The following is a 22,448-nucleotide window of genomic DNA, read 5'->3' as shown; positions in this document are numbered from 1 at the left end:
TGGGATGGAGGGGCCAGATAGAGGAGTTATGGCCTGGAGTGGTTAATTTGCATATCAAAGCCATGCTCCCACCTTAGCCCCCTGCTATCTCTAAGAATTGGCTTGCCAGAAAGGTTTTTTAAGATGTCAAAACATCACAATAGGGACTTCCCTGGTGGCACAGTGGTTAAGACTCCGCGCTCCCAATGCAGGGGTCCCGGGTTCGATCCCTGGTCAGGGAACTAGATCCCACATGCTGCAACTAAGGTTTGCATGCCACAACCGAGGAGCTGGCGAGCTGCAACTAAGGAGCCCGCCTGCCGCAACTAAGACCCAGCGCAACCAAATAAATAAATAAATAAAATATTTTTTTAAAAAAAGAAAACCCCAAAAACATCATAATATACAGAAAATAGAAATATATAAACAATATAGTTTGTTCTACCTGATTTTAAGGTGTGTTTAAATCTGACAGTTCGGACATTTTACATCTCAGCACTGAGACCCAAAGGTTGTAGGTTTTAAAGTATCCCTTTTTGAGATTGGAATTGATACTATGTATAAAATAGATGACTAATGAGAACCTACTGTATAGCACAGGAAACTCTACTCAGTGCTCTTTGGTGACCTAAATGAGAAGGAAATGCAAAAAAGAGGGGATATATGTATACGTGTAGCTGATTCATTTTGCTGTACAGTAGAAACTAACACAATATTGTAAAGCAACTATACTCCAATAAAAATTAAATAAATAAAAAGAAAAAAAAAGAAAAAGCATCCCTTTTTCCTTTAACAAATGAGTTAACACCTATTACTTGTCCATTGTAGTCTTTCTTCAGTTGGAAATTAATTACATCTCCAAATAAAATTCATTAAACAGTTACATTTAAGTACTTTCACAAAGGTTTTTTTTTTTTTTAATTAATAGCTACTTTATTTATTTATTTATTTATTTATTTTTGGCTGTGTTGGGTCTTCGTTTCTGTGCGAGGGCTTTCTCTAGTTGTGGCAAGCGGGGGCCACTCTTCATCGCGGTGCGCGGGCCTCTCACTATCGCGGCCCCTCCCGTTGCGGGGCACAGGCTCCAGACGCGCAGGCTCAGTAGTTGTGGCACACGGGCCCAGTTGCTCCGCGGCATGTGGGATCCTCCCGGACCAGGGCTCGAACCCGTGTGCCCTGCATTGGCAGGCAGATTCTCAACCACTGCGCCACCAGGGAAGCCCTCACAAAGGTTTTAATGTAATAATATGACTCATAGAAAGCCAATAATTTTCAGCTTTTTAATAATAGACTTTTCTAAAGTTAATCTTTATTTCAATTGTCATCTTAAGAGTAAGGTTCAGCTTTGTGCTGGGTTCTTCTCTAGAGTAATTGTTTGTTTTTGAAGTGTACTTAAGAGATTTTATAAAAGGAAGGATTGGATGTTACAAATGTTTCTGTGGAGTATGTCAGTAGTAGCTGATTTACATAAAACTTTCTTAAGTAAGTAAATGGTAATTGCCTTGGAATTTTGTGACTAGCCAAATGATTGGAACATTTTAGAAAATATTTTGCTCTTCACCTTCCTCCCCACCCCTGGCACCCAACTCTATTTGGTAAACCCTACTGGTATAAATAGTTTTGAGTGTTTTCAGAGGAAAGAAGAGTTCTGTTGAGTATGCTTAAAGTACATACTTCCTCATAAACTAAAGGTGTACTCTGGATTGAAGCCAAAGCTCCATGATACCTCCTCTGTACTTGCAGTGACCTGGAATAACAAGAATGATCATTTTGAAACTTCCCTTGAATCTATCTTCCCTAAGTGCTGTGATAATGTAGTGATGCTTTTAAGCATAAAAGCCTATTTAAAATTTAGTACCAGTACACGTTGGGAGCTCCAGTTCCTCGGGTGAATGATTCTAGTGTCACAGGAGGATGCTATAACACATTCAATAAGAGAATACTGAAAAAACTCCAATAAAATTGTAATGGTTTACACTTTGCCATTGTACTTAGTTCCTGCTTCTCTAATCATAACTTGTTTTTGTTTAATTGGTCATAAAGTGTTACAAGTTGCTGCTAAGATACCTGCTTCTCTTTGGTGGAAGGAATGTCTTTAAGCCTTTACTTTCTATCAAAAGAATATATCAAAGATGTTTGTATTTGGAAAGTGCTGTGAAATATAAGGAATAAAGAAATGTCTTAAGTTCATTAGGATTTGATAGCCAAAATATGCTGACCTTAATTTACATTTTTAAAATATTTGAAGTCTGATTGTTAATTTACAGAGCCAGAGAAATAGGGGGAAAATGGTATTTTCGTTTCTCTTTCCTCTCCTTTCTTTTTTTTTTATGACAGTCCCTTACAGAGGTCATTACTATTTCTGTTTTGACTCGAATTGTATGACCTCTGGCCACTCTGATTCTATTCAGCTAGAAAGCACAGCTTGAGTCTCACTGGTTTAACCCAATCTACTAAATTAATGCTCTGCCTGAAGACTAGAATATTACTCAGGAATTCAGCAAAGGGGATAGAGAGATTAAATGGGATAATTGATAATAGTAGACACTGAGTTGGTCATAGCTTTTGCTTTTATTCGAGGTGGTATAACAGACCAGTTAGGCGTATGTATTTTCAAGTCAAACAAACTTAGACATAAATTCTTTTTCTGCCACTATGTGATATTGGAAAAATTGCTTAACCCAAGTCTGTTTATACATCTGCAGCATGAGTATTACATTACTTACCTTACAGGATTGTTGGGTGGAATAAGTATGATAATGGCAATGTCATGTTGACACAGTCATACAATAATGGCAGTAATGTAGACTCTAGAGCTTGGCTTTGATCTGGGCTCTAACCCTTGTTAGTTTTCTGAACTTAGGCATGATAGTATTTTCTTTAGTCCATAAAATGGGAATAAGGACAATATTTTCTTACAAAGTTATTGTGAGAATTAAATAAGGATTACAAAGTGCTTAGCATATAGTAAAGGCTTAATAAATGTTAACAGCTGAGTTTCCAATGTGGCTGTAATGGTGAAGATGATGATGTAAAGCCTTGACATAGTTATTTAGAAAAATACAGATGCCTTAATTGAATAAAGTCTATATCAGAAGCCCCTGGAAGACATGTTAAAACACAAATTGCTGAGTCCCAACCTTAGCATTTCTGATTTAGAAGGGCTGAGATGGGACCTGAGAATTTGCATTTCTAACAGGTTTCCAAGAGATGCTGATGGCTTGGGGAATCAGACTTTGAGAAATAGTGCTGTAGACAAACCATTCCATCTCCCTAAAGGCTTGTGATGAAAGGAGTCTGGCATTTAGAACAAAGTTGGCCAATTCCCTCTTAGACTCTTGAGCTAAGGTTGTATACTTGATATAAATATGTGGTCATATCAGATAATCTTCATGTTGTCTTCATCAAGGTAACATCTCTAGGAATACTTTGAATCACATATTAGTTGTCAGTTTCTTTCACATCTCTCTTTAAATAACAGACGTTAATTTAGAACTTTTCCTCTGTTGGAGATCTTATGTTCTCATGTTTCCATGGGAATATTTTAAACAGTCAACTTGATATAAAATCAAGAGAGATGATTGACTTTAAACTTGAAATTTCTTACATAGTTCACAGTTTTAAAAATACTATATTTCAGTTAACTTGTTAGGCACTTTCCTCAGAATATGCATTGAAGAAAAAGGGGCTATATGATCATATAATCCACATTTTTCTTCATTGGAGTTTAGAAAAAAAATTATTTTTAGCTGTCAGTTGACTAAGACTTTTAAATTGAGTAAAATCTATTTACTCCATCACTTGTTTGTAACCAAACAAAAGTCATGGGCTTTTTTTCCATTTAAGATATCAGGTTGTATAGCATTAAACATATTGTAGTAGCTATCTTGATTTATATTTAGTATGTCTAAACCTCTTCCTCAAGATTTTTTAGAATTCACTTTATAGAAAAAACGGATTATATGTGTGTGTGAGTGTGTGTATTCAAAGAAAAATAAAGTTTATTTAGCTTTGTTATAAATACCATAATTTTTAAAATGTTCATTTTAACGATAAATTATATTTACCCAATGGCACTGGTTTATTGTAAGTGATTATTAGGCTCTCTGTGACTAGCTATTTGATCCTATGAAAGTCAGTTGATCTCTTTGGCCGCGGTTCTTGAATCTGTAAGGTCAGAGGTTTGAACTATATCATTTCTAAGGACATTTCAAGTGCAGTAAATCTCGAATGTTTTAGATTTTCCTGCTATAAATGGATTTTTTGAAAAGTGGTCTGCATTAGCCAACTGTTACTATCGTAAACTATATTATTTATATATCTAGCCCACAAATATACCATTAGAATTAGTGAATGCCTATACATTAATATGATGCCTTCTTAGTATCATATGACAAGTGTGGTTTTACTGAACCAAATACCACGAGAACAACTTTTACAACTTCAGGAAAGGTTCGCTAGAGTTCCCTGGATATTTTTTTTTTGCTCTCCAAAGTAAAGGCAGTGGAGATATGTGTCATTAATCCTGTTACTTGTCCCAATGGAGTATTTATCTGTTTCTCTATTGGGTTTACCTGCTAGGTATTGGCAGTGAGAATAGAGAGGGAGGGAATAGACATAATGGTGAACTTGACTGAACTTGGAGGAAATGTAAGAATTGAGGAAATAGTGAAGGCAAGAGAGAATGGTAAAGTAAGATATTAAGTTAGATGTTTCTGAAACTTCTATTCTTGGTTTGTAACATGAACTTCAAAGGAGGATATCTACTTCAGAGAATGAATTTCAATCCTATTGGACATACAGGTGAATAGTGTGTAGTTAGAAATTCAGAATTGGAACTAAGTCTCAAGAATCATCAACAAATGAGTAATAGTTAAAGCTGTAGGTGAGAATGATATCATCCAGAAAAAAATAGGATGGAAAGACAGGAGAGACAAGGGTCAAAAATTGTCACTTAAAGATTGTCACTTAAAGGGACTTCCCTGGTGGCACAGTGGTTAAGAATCCGCTTGCCAATGCAGGGGACACGGGTTCAAGCCCTGGTCCGGGAGGATACCACATGCCGTGGAGCAACTAAGCCCGTGCACCACAACTACTGAAGCCCATGTGCCTAGAGCCCGTGCTCTGCAACAAGAGAAGCCACTGCAATGAGAAGACTGTGCACCACAATGAAGAATAGCACCCATTCCCCGCAACTAGAGAAAGCCCGCGTGCACCAACAAAGACCCAACACAGCCAAAAATAAAAATAAATTAATTAATTTAAACAAAAAAAAGATGGTCACTTAAGGAATTTGAGGGAGATATAGGGAAAGACACAGAAGTAGGAAATGAACCAGCAGAGAATGTTAGCACAGAAGTCAAGAGAAGAGCATTTTAAGTTGGAGACAATGACTTGGCAGTGCAGGGAGCAGAGTTCCACTAGGTTGAGACTTTAAGAGGACTTTAAACCTAACACAGTGGAGTCCACTTGTAAATACAGGGACTGTTGGTGAAGGAAGGGCAATGTGAAGCACTTTCTAGAATGAAAAGAGATAGTTAGTGACTTTAGGTTATTCTTGAGGCCAAAATGCTTAGTAATAAGAATAAGGTAACAAATATTTTGTTCTCTTGTATGAGGAGAAAAAGGGTTAGCGTGATAATCTCAGGAGGATATGGAGCTAAGAATTTTTTTTCTGGAATGTATGTGTGGGAGTGACTGGAATGTGTTCTTAAATGGAAGGAAGGAGTTAGATAAGGAAAAAGAGACGAGAAGGAAAGGATCATTGATGGAGCATTGTGCAGAAGAGGGTAATGTGAGAGGGAAGGGTGGAAACAAATTAGCTACTTGATTTGAGACAAGAGGGAAGGATAAAAACAGATTTAGATGCAGATAGGTGGGAGATCGAGGAAGTCTATGCCAGTTTATTTCCATTTTTTCTGTGAAGGAAGAGTTAGATCATTCTCTGAGAGGAAGGACAACTGAAGGAAGAGAAAGCTTGAACAGAGGTTTGAGACTGCTGTTAGTTAAAGAAAAAGAAGAGTCAAGTGGGAATAAGTAAAATTAAAGAATACTCAGCAGTTCAAGAGCATAATTGAAGTCAGAGCTCAAAATTATTTTCATGACACTAACCAGCATATTTAACGTATTTTCTCCCATAGCATTTGGTAGCTTGGGCACATGAGAATAGGGAATGATGATATGAATTAGAAATTGGCAAGACGGGTGTTGTGGAAGGTAAGGAAGCCCGGAAGTTGGGATGATGCTACTGAGAATATAATTAAGGTGATTGACTTTCTATTGCAGGCTGGGTATGGAGAGAAATAAAGCCAGGTTGAGCCTGACAACTAGCATAATAGCAGAGGGCCAAGAGGATGTAAGACTTGATGAGGTTGAAGAGCAGGTGGAAAGGGAGTGGGACAGGTTGGGAGGATAGGAGGTTGTACAGCGTAAGCCCTCTTATCTGTTGGAATCAAAACCAGTAGTTGATGAGTTAATCTAAAAAGTCAGTTAAAGACTTTTTTTTAAAAAAAGATTCTTTTACATTTATAAATTAACATTCAATAATATTATGTTTCATTTGTTCACCAGTATTTTGATTTAAAGCTGAAGGCTTTTCTTTGATTATTAATCTTTCTTACGTAAATCATACCAGTAATTGATCGTCTGCAATTTCCTGAGTTTTTTTTTCTTTAAGTAGAGCTAACCCTTGACACCCCATCCTCCTTCTATGGCACATACACCTGAGAGTAGGCTGGTGACACCACCCTGAAGGCCTGGCCTGGAGTGAGGGCCAACATCATTTCTTTTCCATGTGATTCAAGATATTTCTGGAGCTTTTTGCTTTTTGCGGGGGAAGGCTTTCTTGCCACTTCATAAATGAGTAGAGAGAATTCTTAAGCACTTTCTGAGTCTTACGTCGTTGCTCAGGTTCCTTTTTTATAGTGTGGTCACATGTGTTAGTTTTGGCTTCCTTGCTACTCTCACATTTTAATATGCAAACTTTTTTTTCAATCTGACTGTTATTTTTCTTTTTCAGATTATTTATTTTGGTGTGGGGTGTGAGGGAAATTTCCCAGAAACAGTGAGATGTGAGTTTTATTTTCTCAAAATAAGGATGGAGAGGTGATAGAAGTTGATTAAATCTCAGTTTTTATATTTTGCACTTTTTATTTTTTTTATCAACTGTGATCAAAGAATATATTATTTGATAATTTTTTCCTTAAACATTTACCATAGAAGTGGCTAGCCATATTAGTTTAGGAATCTCTTTCTAAAGAGGAATTATCCTACTTTCTCAAAAGTTCATAGTCTAACAGATATACCTCCATGCTTTTTATTTTAATGTTTGATTTAAAGATGTAAAATGTAGGTTTTATGAAAGTTAGGGTTTTTAAGGAATAACTAAAGTGGAATGTTGAGGAAATTACACAAAATTTAAACTAAAAAACAACTAGATGCTTGGAACATGTTAAATAAAACAAGTTTCACAGTGCTATTTTTAGCATATGTAAAATTTCTAGAAGGTTTCACACAACACTTTTGGCTGCCTGTGCGGCTACCTAGTTGGAGTAGTTGGAAGGCAAAGGAGTTTCATTTCCCTTATGTACTGTTGGAACTATTTCTTGTTCTCTTGAGCAAATGTTAATTTTTTTTAAACATCCTTAAAAATGAAACATGCTTTGGGCTTTTGTTTTCATTTTAGGTATAGTGTCTAGGGTAATTTCAATATGCCTTTTGTTAAATATAGCTAATATTCGAGCTTTCAGAAGAAAAGCTTGCCCTGTTGAGATGCTGGAATTGTTGCAACCTCTGTCCCTTTCTTCCTTCTCTCCTTCTTAGCTTGTCTCTGAGAAGTGTCGACTTCAGTAGCATCAACAGTTATAGCCTCCCCAACACCCATGCCTCATAATCTTTCTTATTTCACCCCAGAAGGTAATAAGAACCAGAAATCACACTACTCCTCCTCTGACTCTTTCTTGTAATCCTAATCGACTTTTGGCCCTCACACTCTTATCAACCAAATCTAACAAATCCTTAGTTGCTAATACTGGTTATGCCCTTTCAGGTTAACAAGGTAATTTTTTCTGTTATCACTTCCACTGAATTAGGTCTTGGCCAACTTACTGTTTAGTTGATTGGACAGTCAATCTTGATTATTTTAGTTTGGCCTTTCTTGGAGAAAAATTTTCCTGATTTATTGAAACCAAATATGAATACCTCATGGTCTCTTACTGGATGCTTAAACTTTTTCAGGCTAATTGACATGGTCCATAATTGATCTGGAGATAGTCATTTTGGATACTATTCCCTCAGTAGGATTTGACTTTGTTGTAAAACAAAATTTCATGTTTTCACAGTATACTACAAACTATTCATACACTGACTATCAGTTAATAGAAACAGTAGATTCAGAGAAAAGATTTTAAAAGAATGAAATTAAAGGTCAAACTAGAGGTCCCATTAATAATTGAAAAATAGTTAAGGGAGGATGTGGAATCAAGAAAGTAGTCTTTTGATCTTTGATAGCGTGTATAATTTATAGCACTATGGTACTATTAGTTAAAATATTTAAATGTAAAATAAAACACATACAGCAATATAAAACCAGAAGCCCCAGAAAAGAAAGTTGGTCTCACCACATTAATATCAATATTTTCCATATTTCTTTCTAGTGTTTCTTCATGTGCAATAATTTTTATGTAAAGTATATAAATTAGCATAATCTAGATATCTCCTTATATTGTCCTCTTTTTTCTAGTTATAAGCATTTTCCTATATTACACATATTCTTCTTATTTTTAATTGAGGAAATCTTATATTCTTTCAAGTTGACAAATTATGACCATCCCCAACTACTCCCCTATTGGACACTGATGTTTTATTGTGACGTTTTATTGGTCAGAGATTGCAAGGGGTCTGTCAAGCTGCTCTTTAACAATCTGGTGCTAGGATGTCCCCTGGTTACTAGGGTTATCAAATGACTCCTCATTCTGCCTTCTAATATCAAATTTAGATAATCTGATGATGGCAGTCATAAGAGTAGGTGTCAGAGTGACCTTTGTTTTAAATCCCATCTATTTTCCAGTGGGATAAACTAAATTTACCTTGATAGAAATAAGACAGGAAATATTGCAAAGAGAAATAATTTCCTTATGAGTAGCAGGCAAGAAAAACTGAAATACATTATATATAATGTGTTATAGAAATATTTCCAGTTACTTTTCTAAATGACTCTTGGAATTGAAAGCTATGGCAGATCAAAAAAATTGACTTGTTGAAGATTTCGTTCCCTTTCTCTTCCTACCCTCCCAAATAAAAAATAAAATCTTCTTGCATTTTTGTCCCATCTTTTTTCTTCTCAAGTAATTATTTGAATATCTTATTTTAACCAATTAATTGCTTATATAACCTAAAAGTTTTTCAGTTCTTTGAAACTACATTTCTAAATTGGTTATGTTTACATTTTTTAATTGTATTGTTTCAGTTAGTTTTCTTGTGCGTTGCTTTGCTTTAAAATTTTTTCTCCTTCAAATTTCATTTTTACGTCTTTGACTCCAATTTCAATTGAAATATAACTATATTTCATAAGTAAGCATACATCAGAGTCAGTTTTAACTTTTAGATGATCTTGTGTATTTTAACAAAAGTGTAACACTTTTTTATCCCCACTCCCTTTTTTTTTTTTTTTAAAGGAATCAGCAGGAGGGGATCTTCAGTCTCCTTTAACACCAGAAAGTATCAATGGGACAGATGATGAAAGAACACCTGATGTGACCCAGAACTCAGAGCCAAGGCCTGAACCGACTCAGAATGCATTGCCATTTTCACATAGGTACAGATTCAATTCAACCATCATGATTAAGTAAAATGTGTAGAAACTTACTTGGTTTCAGATAAATCTTGCGAAGTTACAACCCTGAGTGAAATTCCAGGTCAGACTTTTTTTTTTAATTGTTAACCTCAGAAAAGGTTGAATAATTTATAGTTGCCTAGATGGACTGGAGTGGACATTTCCATTATCTTTGTAGAAAAAGGGCTACTGAGCTAATTATAGTACAAATTGTTTTTCAGTGAAACAACATATTATTGCAAATCTCTTCTACTTATTTCTTAACCCAGCCCCTAAAAGGCCCTCTTTGTTAACCTGGTTTCCATTTTCATGTATGTTCTTGAGGGTTATAAAAATTTTTTTTTAAAAATAGGTTTCCTATTCTGAAATTAAGCTTTGCTGGTCTTAGAGGTGATCTCACTGTATTATTTCAAAGAAGAAGACAAGTTATTGGTGTAACTTCCAGTATGGACCTGTTAATGTTAATGTCAGGTTCATTTTTGCACACCACCTAACAGGAGATAAATCTTCACATGCTTCTGAATTTTAAAGAATTTGATACTTTAAAAGATGCAATTTATCCTAAATATGTTCAAAACCAGTTACATTAATTATTGGCCATATTGTGGTATTTTTAGGATGTAAGGAGGTCTATGAAACTGTAAATGTAAACAAATACCTCTCAGTCATTGTCTTAAAGTTAATTTTTATCCTTCTTTGGAAACTTTTGACCTAGATAATTTTAATTAAAATTCAGAAAAAAGTTTTCCTTTGTTGTGCATCTCTTTGGACCAGTTCAAAAAGATCAAATTCTTTAGCATATTCAGAAGAATTGTGAAGTGAGATATTCTAAACTCTCTTTTTCATGAGAATTTTAATTTTGATTGTATTGGTTGAATATTAGGGGCACAGGACGAAACTTATTAGAGACTAACATTGAGGGACCTCATAGTCAGGCTGAGGAAGAAGAAGGAATTTGTTAAGATTCTTCTAGGAATGAATGGGGAAAAACTCTTCGACTATGAGGCTATTCTAATTTGTTCCTAAAAATGCTAATAATTTTGCATAAAAGAGTTAGGCATATTTTAGAATTTTCATAGAGGTAATGCTTTAACTATTGCAGTATAAGTGTGTTCTCTTTTCTATAGCTAAAAAATGACTGAACACGTGAACATTTTTGGTTCTTCCAATCTGAAGACTATATGTTTACATTGATTTGTAAGCCATACTGGTTTTTAAAATACGCAATTACTACTAAAGAGCAATGTGATTCATATGCAGTTTTAAAAATATTTGTGTTGAGGGAAGCAAAAATTTCTTTCCTATTATATTTAACACGTCCAATTAATAAATAGATGTAACTATACTGAACATAATTATAAACTTGATTTCTTTGGCTGACACTTAAATGAGACATGTGCATTGGATACTGTAGCATTATGAAATAAGAACTTTTATATTTATCATTTGTAAAAGCTGTTTCTAGTTTACTTTATGCACCTAAAATTTTCTGAGTGTTTATTATTTTGCTAATCCTTAGTGTTTGGAGTTATTAATTGTGATTGGTCATCTATTGATTTTCTCTGTTTTGGGGAGTCAAATAGGAGTTTACTTTCTTTGATGTGAAGGTACAGCTTCTTTGACTACTGGAATATATAATTAGCCAAGGAGATATTTGACTTCTGAAAATGAAATTTAACAGGTCAATTTAAGCTTTTAATTACGTTAAAGGCATTATATAATCTTACAGTTTTCTTATTATTTAAAAAACACTTTAGCATAGGATTTTAGAAGACTTATTCTCTGAACTTGTTTTTACATCAATCAGTATCAATGAATATTCGCCTAGTTACTTGATTGAAATTAAGATTTCTACCTGAGATAGAAAATTGAGTATTTTACAGCTAATGTTAGAACCTCAAAATAACAGAGGGGACCTCAGAGATGGTGTAATCTAGGATTTTTCAAACTGCAGTGGTTTGAAATCAACTTAGGTTATTCATGGCATTCTGAAAAAATGAAATATAAAATGAAATAAGAAACACCAGGATAAAACCCACATTAAGAGATGAAATTGTGTTTCAGTAACATACATATTTAAGTGTGGGCTGGATTATAGGGTAAAACGTCAAAGTTTGAAAGCATGGGCCTTTGACACATCCCAGAAGTTAGGTGATTTGTCCTAGGTCATACAGTTCATTAGTAACAGCTTTAGAACTACAGCTCAGCTCTTTTGACCCTACTATGTACTGCCAGTTAGTTAATAGTGCATTTTAGTCTAATCCCCAAAACAAGCACATTGTTGTGTCAGGAAGTTAATAACTGTTTCTATTTTGGGAGAACTATATAGAAATAAGATCAGTGTTTCATTAATGAGAGACACAAAGAATATTAAAATAATTTCTATTCAAATCTGAAACTCACAAATGTTTAAAGTTGATACACTATCCTTTTTTCCCATAGCAGAGAACATTTAAAATCTATGTTTTTAAGGCTTACTTATACTATTTATTTTTGTCTTTCTTCCTTAGCACTTATTTCAACAGAAAAGAATGAATAGGAAAAAAGATACTTTGCCAACATTCCTCTGTTCTGGTTGATACCATTTTATTGCTAAATTAGGAGCAAAATCACTAGAATATCTGTGTGGTTTTTGTTTTTTCTTTCAAAGATGGAAGGATATAGGGAACAATGATCTAGTCAGTCAAGTTGATTGAGTTGATTGTAGTAATAGCTACTTAGCAAGCCAGCTTGTGCTCTTCTTAAAATTTAAATTTTATACCTAAATCTTATTAATTCATTAATTAACATACCAAAAGAAAACCCTGATTTTCATTTGGTCCTGAAAATTTAGTAATGTGTTTATAGTTTATTTACTCTCTGTAAACTTTATTTATTTTTTTAAAAGTATTACTTAACTTTAAAGAGAAAAGCAAGATTTTTTTGTTAGTCTTTAAACTAACACAAATTTTCAAGTATATTTGAAAGAGATAATACTATAGTGAACTCCCATGAACACGTCTCCCAGCTTCAACATTTAGGAAAAAATGGCCAGGCTTGTTTCGTTTCTAATCCTACCCACTCTTCCACTTTTGTATTATTTTTAGAGCAAATTCCAGACATATAATTTCATCCACAAATACTTTTTTAAAATTACTTTTGAACTTTTAAAAAACTTATTTACTAAGCTGGTACAACTTTTTATATTCCATCTAACTCACTGGCATTATAGAGTTACCTTTATTTACTCTTTTCTTTGTTTTTTTAAAAATTACACTGCTGAACTAAATTTTAAAATGTATGGGCTGCTCAATGCTTAGTCAAGTGCTATATAGTACTGTGTTGTGTCCTTGTTATAAACTATGCAAAAACATTCTCATTGAATAAGTTTAGATAAATTAACACTTTTTTTAGTATATTTATTTAAATGCTTTTAAAAGTCTACAGGTGTGTAAAATAGGAAGATTATGAGGATGAAAATGTTTACTAATTTCTTTGGGGAAATGGTAATAACTTTTATCTAAATTGCTATTTTTTCTTAAAAAATATTTTTTTAACCTAAATGATAATCTCCTTTTGGGACTGAACAGGTGTACACTCTGACCCACTGAAGTGTTCAGGGCATCCTTTGAGACTGTAGTCTGAGATTAGCTATATGGTTGACCCTTGAACAACACAGGTTTGAACTGCGAGGGTCCACTCATGAGTGGATTTCTTTCGATAGTAAATATTACAGTATTACAGAATCCGCAGTTGGTTGAATCCGTGGATGTGGAACCACGGATACAGAGGACTACCTGTAAAGTTATGCATGGCTTTTTGTCTGCACGGAGGGTAGGCACCCCTAACTCCCTGCATTGTTCAAGGGTCATCTGTATACTAAATAAAATAACTACTATATGCTTGATAGTATTTATATATATATGGAGGAAAGTTTTGTGCTCTCATTCCAGGAGGGATTTGCTTCATAGCATCAGCTGTCTGGAATTTACTTGTTATTTCTTAATAAATTCTAGGATTTTTTTTTTAAAGATTTAAAACTATCTAAAATTCTCTTGGAAATAGTTAATTTTATAGTTTCCCAGTGCTGTTAGAATGTAATACTGAAATATAATACTGAAAACTGAAACTTTTTATTTTGTTCATTGTGAATATAAATTCATAAGATCCTCAGATATATAGTGATATATTGATAAGTAACTGCTGTTATCCTATTTTTGAGAGTTGAAAGCAGATATGTGTATACAGCAGTAGTTCGTGAAGCTATTTTTGTACTGATAAATTTTTAAAAGTTTGATTATCTTAATGGAAAATAGGCTGTTTTGAGCACCAATTATATTTAAATTCTTCTAATGTTTAGATAATGTATTCTCATGGTGCTGCTAGAATTTATGCATTTTGGGGGTTCTGCATGTATCTTCTATTCTGTTAAAGAGATTTTTTTTCTGCCACTTTGTGTGTTTCCAGCAGATATTCATTAAAGGATATGTGTAGAATCATCACTCCTTAGTATGTTGATTTTGCTTTAGATCAGTATAACTACAATTTTACCATAATCTGGGTGGGTTTATTCCATTTGTATTTAATAGAGTCATTTCTTCATTTATTTTCAGAGTTTCCAAAAGCTACTACTTTAAAACTGTGATTAGGGATTTTTGTAATCTCAAAAACTAAATTTCATTGGAAAATATACACACCACTTTAGTTTTATGTTAAAAAAAACAAGCAGTATTTTATCTTGAATCAAATATATTTTGTACGTGCTTTGAAGATGATACAAACAGGAAAAAACTGAATGACTGTTAAGAGCTCTGGGGTACTATATTCTCCACAGCTGTGCCATTTGTCTCTCTTTTTTATGGATAGTAAGCAAAACTTCTAAGATTATAGTTATGAAGTAAAAGAGAAATAATTTCTGTGGATAACTCTTGTTTGAATAAAACTGAGTATAAAGCTGGGGGTTGATTTCACAAGAAGTGCCTTATCATTAATAAAATTACAGATGAAAAATTTAACTTGTAGGATTCCCCTTATTATTAGTTACAATTGACTTGAATATTGTTATTCCTCTACCATCGAAGCTCAAAATTAGAATTAGTTTTTAAAAATTAATTTGAAGACCAAGACAATTTGTGAGAGATCACAACTAAACAATTTGGAGATGTCAGAATTTCCTGTAGCATAACTGTGAACAGATAGCATTTTGTAAGAGGTGCTGTGGTAATTTGGCAGTATATATAGGTCTGCATTTTCTGGGAACTAAGAAGCAATTCATATATTTTTGAATAAGACACAATAAAAAAATACAGTTTAGTGACTAAGACTGTTTATTAGGTTTTTACGTATGTATACTTAAATTTCCTATCTTAAATTTTTAAGAACTAATTTTTATTCTATTTTAATGTCTTCTAAAAGATTTTGAAGAAAATATAAAAATTTGCTAATGCATTTCCTTGGGAATTATCACTTAATATGGATTATTTGCAAGAAGAAAAATACTATTCATATGCGATAAGGACATTGCTAACCCACCTTCAATAGGGATCGGTCCCTTCCCCTTCTTCTTCTCTGCCTTACCATTGTAATTAATGGGAAGAATTTTTACCAGTCCATCCCTAGCGATTGTTAGTTTCTATTTTCAGGATGATGGGCTTGAAGTTAGAGGTGTGATCATTCACAGTGGAACAGATTGATCTTAGGTTAGTTATGACCTTTTTCCCGTGGAGGGCTTCTAAAAATTCTTTTTTCCTTCCATTTCTGTTCTTAGAAGACCATAGTGGGGCTTCCATTGGAAGGGAGGTGTGTGATAACAGTTCTGCTCTAGGACTTAGGGAAAAATACTCTTCCTTTGGATTTGGCTTTCTATCTTTCCTCTTACTAGAATAGTAAGGGACAAGATGAAGTAGTGAATGTAGGCAGAGGCCAAGCAAGTCACATAAATGTGTGAAGTTTGTGATGTATATGACGGTATGGAATTGTGAGGTCTGTGGTAAGGTGGAATGTACACGGTTCATCTAAAGATACTAAAGTTTTTAAAAAATAAGGCCAAACAGAGAGATGAGGATTAGATGACCCATCTGGTTTCTAGCTTAGACTTTCAAAAGAAATCTTTGTGATTTACATATGGTTTAGCCCAAGGTAAGGATTTTAAGCAAATTCCCAGCTAGTAATATCCGTTGTCATGATGCCTTATTAAATTCTTGCTGGTGGTATTTGGGAGGATATGATTTGCAGATTTGGAATCCTGGATATTTGCTCTTTGGTGACATATTACTCTGATAGGTGTTATTACTAATCTCAGACACAAAAATCTGACCATGTCACTTTTCTCCTTAAAATATTTCCGTGGCATTATGTATGTAGACCAATCCATGGTCATCAGATGAGGCTTCCCCAGCCTCATCACTTTGTGATTCTGTAGTAGTTACTTGCATTTGCTTGTAACTACTTACAACCAAGCAACCATGCTATTGCTCATCTGCAAGTCTTTGCTCCCTCGTTTTTGCAACGTTCTCCCTTCTCTTTAGAGTGGCTGCATACACACACACACACACACACACACACACACACTCCATACTTCCTTGCACCCCACCTCTGCCTCTAACTTGATCACCAACTGGTGAACCCTGGTATATCCTCATAAGGTCCAGCATCGTCTCCTCCAGTAAGCTCTCTTTCATGTCCTCAGACTGAATTATGTCTCCTCTATTAAATCCCTTTTGCCTCTAAACTGACATATACAGGTTAACATTAGCTTTTCAGTCTCTCCTGGAACAAGGATTGTGCTTTATTCATTTGTATCACTGGTGCTTAGTACAGTAGACATCCATTAAACATACGAAGGAAACAATTTCCCTCACAGAAATTGAGTATATGCTCTGAATGCCCTTGGTACGGTGCTTCAGTCAGCTAAAGTTACGCCTACAATTTCATAAGACCTTGAAGTTAAAATGTAAAACTAGTTATATTCTTTGAAAAGCAGTCACTCTTGTCAAACTTAAGACTTGAGTTTAACTGACTTCGTCTAATTTTCTTCAAAATTTCGTAGTTTGTGTAAAGAAATGTTAAAGATAGTGTTATTAATAAACAGTGTTATTAAGTACCTAATAATGTGAAAGATACTAAAATGTGCATTTTCAATGTAATAGAATCATTTTTCATCCCTTTCTTGAGAATAATTTTTCTTATTTCAAAAGCAGTGCAGAGTAATTCAATGATGTATTTTCTGTGAAATTAGGCAGTATTTATATTCTGTGTTTTTAAAACCAGTTAGAAGCAAACTGTGTTTTTAAAAATATCATCTCTTATAAAGTTCAGCACAAGTACTTACTATTTGACTCAAAGAAGTGAATTTAGGGACTACAGATTTTTTAAATTGAGAATTGTACTATGTACATTTGGCAAAAGTAAAGATGGAGACCAACTCTTGCTTTGTGGGATAACACATTTCACAAGGAAATAAGCTGACAAGTAATTCACTGAAACATATTGAAAGTAGTCCTGTTCCAGGGACTATCTTCCTTGTAGAGTATGTAAAATGTGAATACAACTAAACCATTGAAATACGTGTAAATTTTACTTTTATTTGTTTATCAGTTTGCCATTTTCCTTTAACAGTTTAGATTAGCCGTATATTCATTGTAGACAAAATAGTTAATCTTTTTGACTCTGGCCTAAATTGAAGTCTAGATGTTGATATTAGAACTTTGGAGATAGAAGGAACCTCCACTATTAATAGTCCAGCTACTTCATTTTACAGAAATGGAAGCAAGTCCAGGGAAGAGGTATTCAGCATCACTATTTGCTGATGGCTAGATAAGACCAGAAAGGACTCCAGAGTCAGTGGTCATTAGGGTCCATCCTGGTTGTGGCAGCTCTCCTTCTACTAAACTCCAAGAGGGTTTGTTTTCTGTATGACCTTTCCGATACTCGACGTCTCAGTTTTTAATCATTGTTGAACGCATATTTAGCACCACTTGCCAAATTCCCCTGCTAGAGTCTTAGCTTCCGGCTAAGCCTTGTTGAGTTGTATTGGTACAATATTAGAATTACATTGGTTATATTGGTACCAGTATTTCTTGGTAGCCCATATTGTTTCTAGTCATTTAGGCATGTAAGAGATAAGGAATAAATGTGTTGCATAAAAAAAAATGTATATGCTCTTACTGTTACTGAGATGACAGAAAGGGGTAAATAAATTGGTGCAACTTGATCATTAGCATCAAAAACATACCATATACTAGGCAGGGCTAAAAAAAATACTGATATAAAGAATAATTAGTTTACCTTTTTAATTCTAATGGGGTCTACTTAGCTATTAATATTCCTATTAATATTGTTAATAACAGTTTTATTGAGATACGATTCACATACTAGGCAATTCACCTTTTTAAAGTGTATAATTCAGTGATATTTGGTACAACCAAAATTGTACAACAGAGTTTCTGCAACCATCACCACAGTCAATTTTAGAACACTTTCATTACCTCCCCCCAAAGCCTGTACCCATTAGCAGTCACTTCCCTATTTCGCTTCACACACTTCCTGCCTCCCCCAGTCCTAGGCAACCACTAATCTACTTTCTGTCTCTGTAGATTTGTCTGTTTTGGACATTGTGTATAAATGGAATCACATAATATGTGGTCTTTTACGACTAGTTTCTTTTACTTAGGATGTGTTTTCAAGTTTTATCCATGTTGTAGAATGTGTCAATACTTCATTTCCTTTTATTACTGAATAATATTCTATTAACCCACTCATCAGTTGATAAACATTTGGATTGTTTCCACTTTCTGGAAGTTCCACCATTGTTATGAATAATGCTGCTGTGAGCATTTGTGTACGAGTTTTTGTGCGGACATATGTTTTCAGTTCTCCACGTATATACCTAGTAGTGGAGTTGCTAGGTCATATGGTAATTCTATGGTTAACCTTTGGGAGCAACTGTCAGACTGTTTTGCAAAGCAGCTGCACCATTTTAAATTCCCACCAGTGGTATATAAGTGTTCCAGTTTCTCCACATCATCATCAACACGTTATTATCTCTTTTTTATTATAGCCATCTTCATAGGTGTGATGTGGTATCTCATTGTGGTTTTGATTTGTATTTCCTTGATGGCTAATGTTGACCATCTTTTCATTTACTTATTGTCCACTTGCATATCTTCTTTGGAGAAGTGGCTACTCAGATCCTTTGCCCATTTTTAATTGGGTTGTTTGTCTCTTTGTTGTTGAGTTGTAATTACGTATATATTCTAGATGTTAACTCCTTATCAGATAAATGATTTGCAGGTATTTTCTCCAATTCTGTGGGTTATCTTTTTCACTTTCTTGATGGTGTTCTTTGCAACACAAAAGCTGTTAATTTTAATTAAGTCCCATTTTTCTTTTGTTGCTTGTGCTTTTGGTGTCATATCTAAGAAACCATTGCCTAATCCATGGGCACAAAGATTTACACCTGTTTTCCTTGAGAGTTCTGTGATTTTAGCTCTTATGTTTAGAATGCCTTCCTAGAATTTGTTGTTCCTTGCACTGTTCTCTGAACCTTTCTTTGGTCTCCTTGCTCCATTGTCATCAACTGTCTGTCAGGGAACCAATACATTCCCTTCTTGATGTGCTCTGAGTAGTGGCTTCTCACTTTGTTATTTTGCTTACAGATATGTTTTAGGTAAATTACAAATTTCATGGGCTGGCCAATTTAGGTAAATTACAAATTTCATGGGCTGGCCAATTTTGAGTATTTTTGTATATGATGTAGGATAGAGACGCAGCTTTATTCTTTTGCATGTGGATATCCAGTTATCCCAGCATCATTTGTTGAAAAGACTGTTCTTTTCCTATTGAGTTCTCTTGGCATCCTTGTCAAAAATCAGTTGACCATAAATGTTTATATCTGAACTCTCAGGTCTATCCCACTGATCTATCCTCATGCCATTCTTCATTATTGTAGCTTTGTAGTAAGTTTTGAAATTGGGATGTGAGTTCTCCAATTTTATCCTTCCTTTTTTAAGATTTAAGATTATTCTGACTGTTCCGAGTCCCTAGGATTTCCATGTGATTTTTGAATCAGCTTGTCAATTTCTGTAAAGAAATCAGTTGGGATTCTGATAGGAACTCCATTGAATCTGTAGAAAAATTTGGATGGCCATCTTAATAATGTTAAGTCTGTCAATTCATGAACATGTGATGTTTTCCCACTTAGCTCTTCAATTTCTTTCAACGGTGTTGTTTAGTTTTCAGAGTATAAGTTTTGCACTTCTTTTGTTAAATTTATTCCTAAGCATTCTTTTTGATGCTGTTATTAGTGGAATTGTTTCTTAATCTTATTTTCTAATTGTCATGCTGTATCTAGAAATACAGTTGATTTTGTATAGTGATATTGTGGCCTATAAACTTGCTAAACTCATTAGTCTTAATAGTTTTTTCGTAGCTTCCTTAAGATTTTCTATATACAAAATCATGTCATCTGCAAATAGAGATAATTTTACTTCTTCCTTTCCATTCTTGATGTCTTTGATTTCATTTTCTTGACTAATTGCCCTGTCTAAAACCTTCAGTACAATGCTGAATAGAAGTGACAAGAGTGGACATATCCTTCTTGTTCCTGATCTTAGGGGGAAAGCTTTCAGTCTTTCATCGTTAGGTATGCTATTAGTTGTGGCTTTTCGTAGATGCTCCTTATGATGTTGAGGAAGTTCCCCTATATTCCTAGTTTTTTAGTGTTTTTTCCATTAATATTTATTCTGATTGGTTAATGATTACCTCCCCTCAATTGGTAGCTTTAGGAAACTATGCTTTGACAAATGTAGCCATATGCTTTCCTTACATGGAATTGTTCTTAAAAGGTAATTTTTTTAAATTAATTTTTTTATTGGAGTATAGTTGATTTACAATGTTGTGTTAGTTTCTGCTGTACAGCAAAGTGAGTCAGTTATACATATACATATATCCAATCTTTTTTAGATTCCATTCCCATATAGGTCATTACAGAGTAATGAATAGAGTTCCCTGTGCTATACAGTAGGTTCTTATTAGTTATCTATTTTATATACAGTAATGTGTATATGTCCATCCCAGTCTCCCAATTTATCCCTCCCCCACTTCCCCCCTTGGTAACCATAAGTTTGTTTTCTACATCTGTGACTCAGTTTCTGTTTTGTAAATAGGTTCATTTGTACCATTTTTGATAGTTTAAAGGAAAAAAAAGAACTCGATTTGAGGGGAAGAATTTTCTTTATAAAACTGTCATTAATTTTTAAAAGCTCATCACTAGGCTTCAGTTTTCCTATCTAAAAATATGAAACCTTCCAGTTTTCTAGCTTTTTATCTGCAGAATATGTGAAGCAGCTTTTATAGACAGTGGGAATGGTGGTACATTCACTTCTTATCTGATTTTGTAAGTGATATAGTTGACTTTTTTCTTCATATTTTTTAACTAAGAGAAAACTGATTAAAATGCCCTTTTTTTTAAGAAGAGAAAGAATGTAAATAGTCTTTTTAAAATGATAACTGGATAAATCATAGCATTATTTCAATAAATATAAAGCATGTCCTTATTAAATATGAATAGAAATACACATATTAAGTTATTCATTGCAAATAACTCTGATTTCTAGTGTAAATATTACTCTTGAAAAGACTAATCCTGCATTTTTTCCTTATAGCATTATAGAAATGTTAGCTGATGATTATTTTAAATCATCAGTTACGTGATCAGTACTTGTTTTATGCCAATAGTGTTCTACCTAGTTTACCATGAAGGAGTTGTGTTTCTGGATGCATATAGTCTAAAAGAGTTTTCAGCATAGTTGTACATTAACCTTTAAGCAACATAAGCATGTTATAATCATGCCGCAGGACATTTTAAAGCCTGCCATTGCATACAAAGTAGAAAATTAAGTCACTAGGTAAATTTGGTCAGATTTTTTTAGTGTCATTTACCAGGGGAACCAAAGTTTTTTTTTATTAATTTAAAAATTTTAACAATAAAATTTCTCCATGATACTTAATATGAAACCTTAGACACAGTTATATAGAGAGATTTCCTTCATAGCTGCTTTGGCATCTATAACATGAGGTTTATGGAAAAGCATGTTAGCAAAAGTGACTTTAGAAAGTATATATGATCCTTTGGGTTAATAGTTTTTTGTAATTGGATCATTTTAGGGTATGCTTTACTCACAAGCTAACTTATTATTAAAGAGACGACCTGAAGCCTCTCTGGCTCTATGAAATAATAGATTTTTTTTTTCTCTAGAGATATAGAGAATGAATATTAGTAATTTGTTAAATTGCAGGAAGAAACACATCATTGGGTATTATCTGAGTGCACAAACACTGCTATTGTATAGTAGCCATACCTTTTCAACTTCTTTTAAAAGGTGTAGCTAAGCCATTCTGTCATTATTACATATTGTCAGAAAGTCTTAGTTTCCATAGCAAAGGAGATGTACTTTATCCTACAGGTCTCACAATCCACGGGACCTACTAGGTATCAAGCCCTTAACTAGTACTAGACATATATCACATTTTGGTTTTTTGGAGAGAAATAGGTATCTTGGGCAGAAACAATAAAGAAGAAAAATCACATACCTAAATGAACTCATTTCCCTTTCCCCCGCTTCCCACTTTAAGAAAAATTTCTGTTTGAACGTTTTTT

The 22,448-nt window shown here is 34.0% G+C and overlaps 1 protein-coding gene across 2 annotated transcripts in view; it reads left to right on the top strand.

The window, feature by feature from the left end:
* Positions 1-22,448, top strand: part of HOMER1 (homer scaffold protein 1) — a 126,187-nt gene that overhangs the window by 53,418 nt on the left and 50,321 nt on the right. For both annotated transcript variants that reach the window (XM_036847660.1, XM_036847662.1), the window contains exon 5: positions 9,654-9,793. In XM_036847660.1, the coding sequence (XP_036703555.1) occupies positions 9,654-9,793 (140 nt within the window). The remainder of the gene's footprint in view (positions 1-9,653; positions 9,794-22,448) is intronic.

This window comes from Balaenoptera musculus, chromosome 3, assembly GCF_009873245.2.
Source record: "Balaenoptera musculus isolate JJ_BM4_2016_0621 chromosome 3, mBalMus1.pri.v3, whole genome shotgun sequence".
Classification (NCBI taxonomy): domain Eukaryota; kingdom Metazoa; phylum Chordata; class Mammalia; order Artiodactyla; family Balaenopteridae; genus Balaenoptera; species Balaenoptera musculus.
Note: the sequence above shows the minus strand (reverse complement) of the source record. Positions and strands in the feature narration are given on the sequence as shown.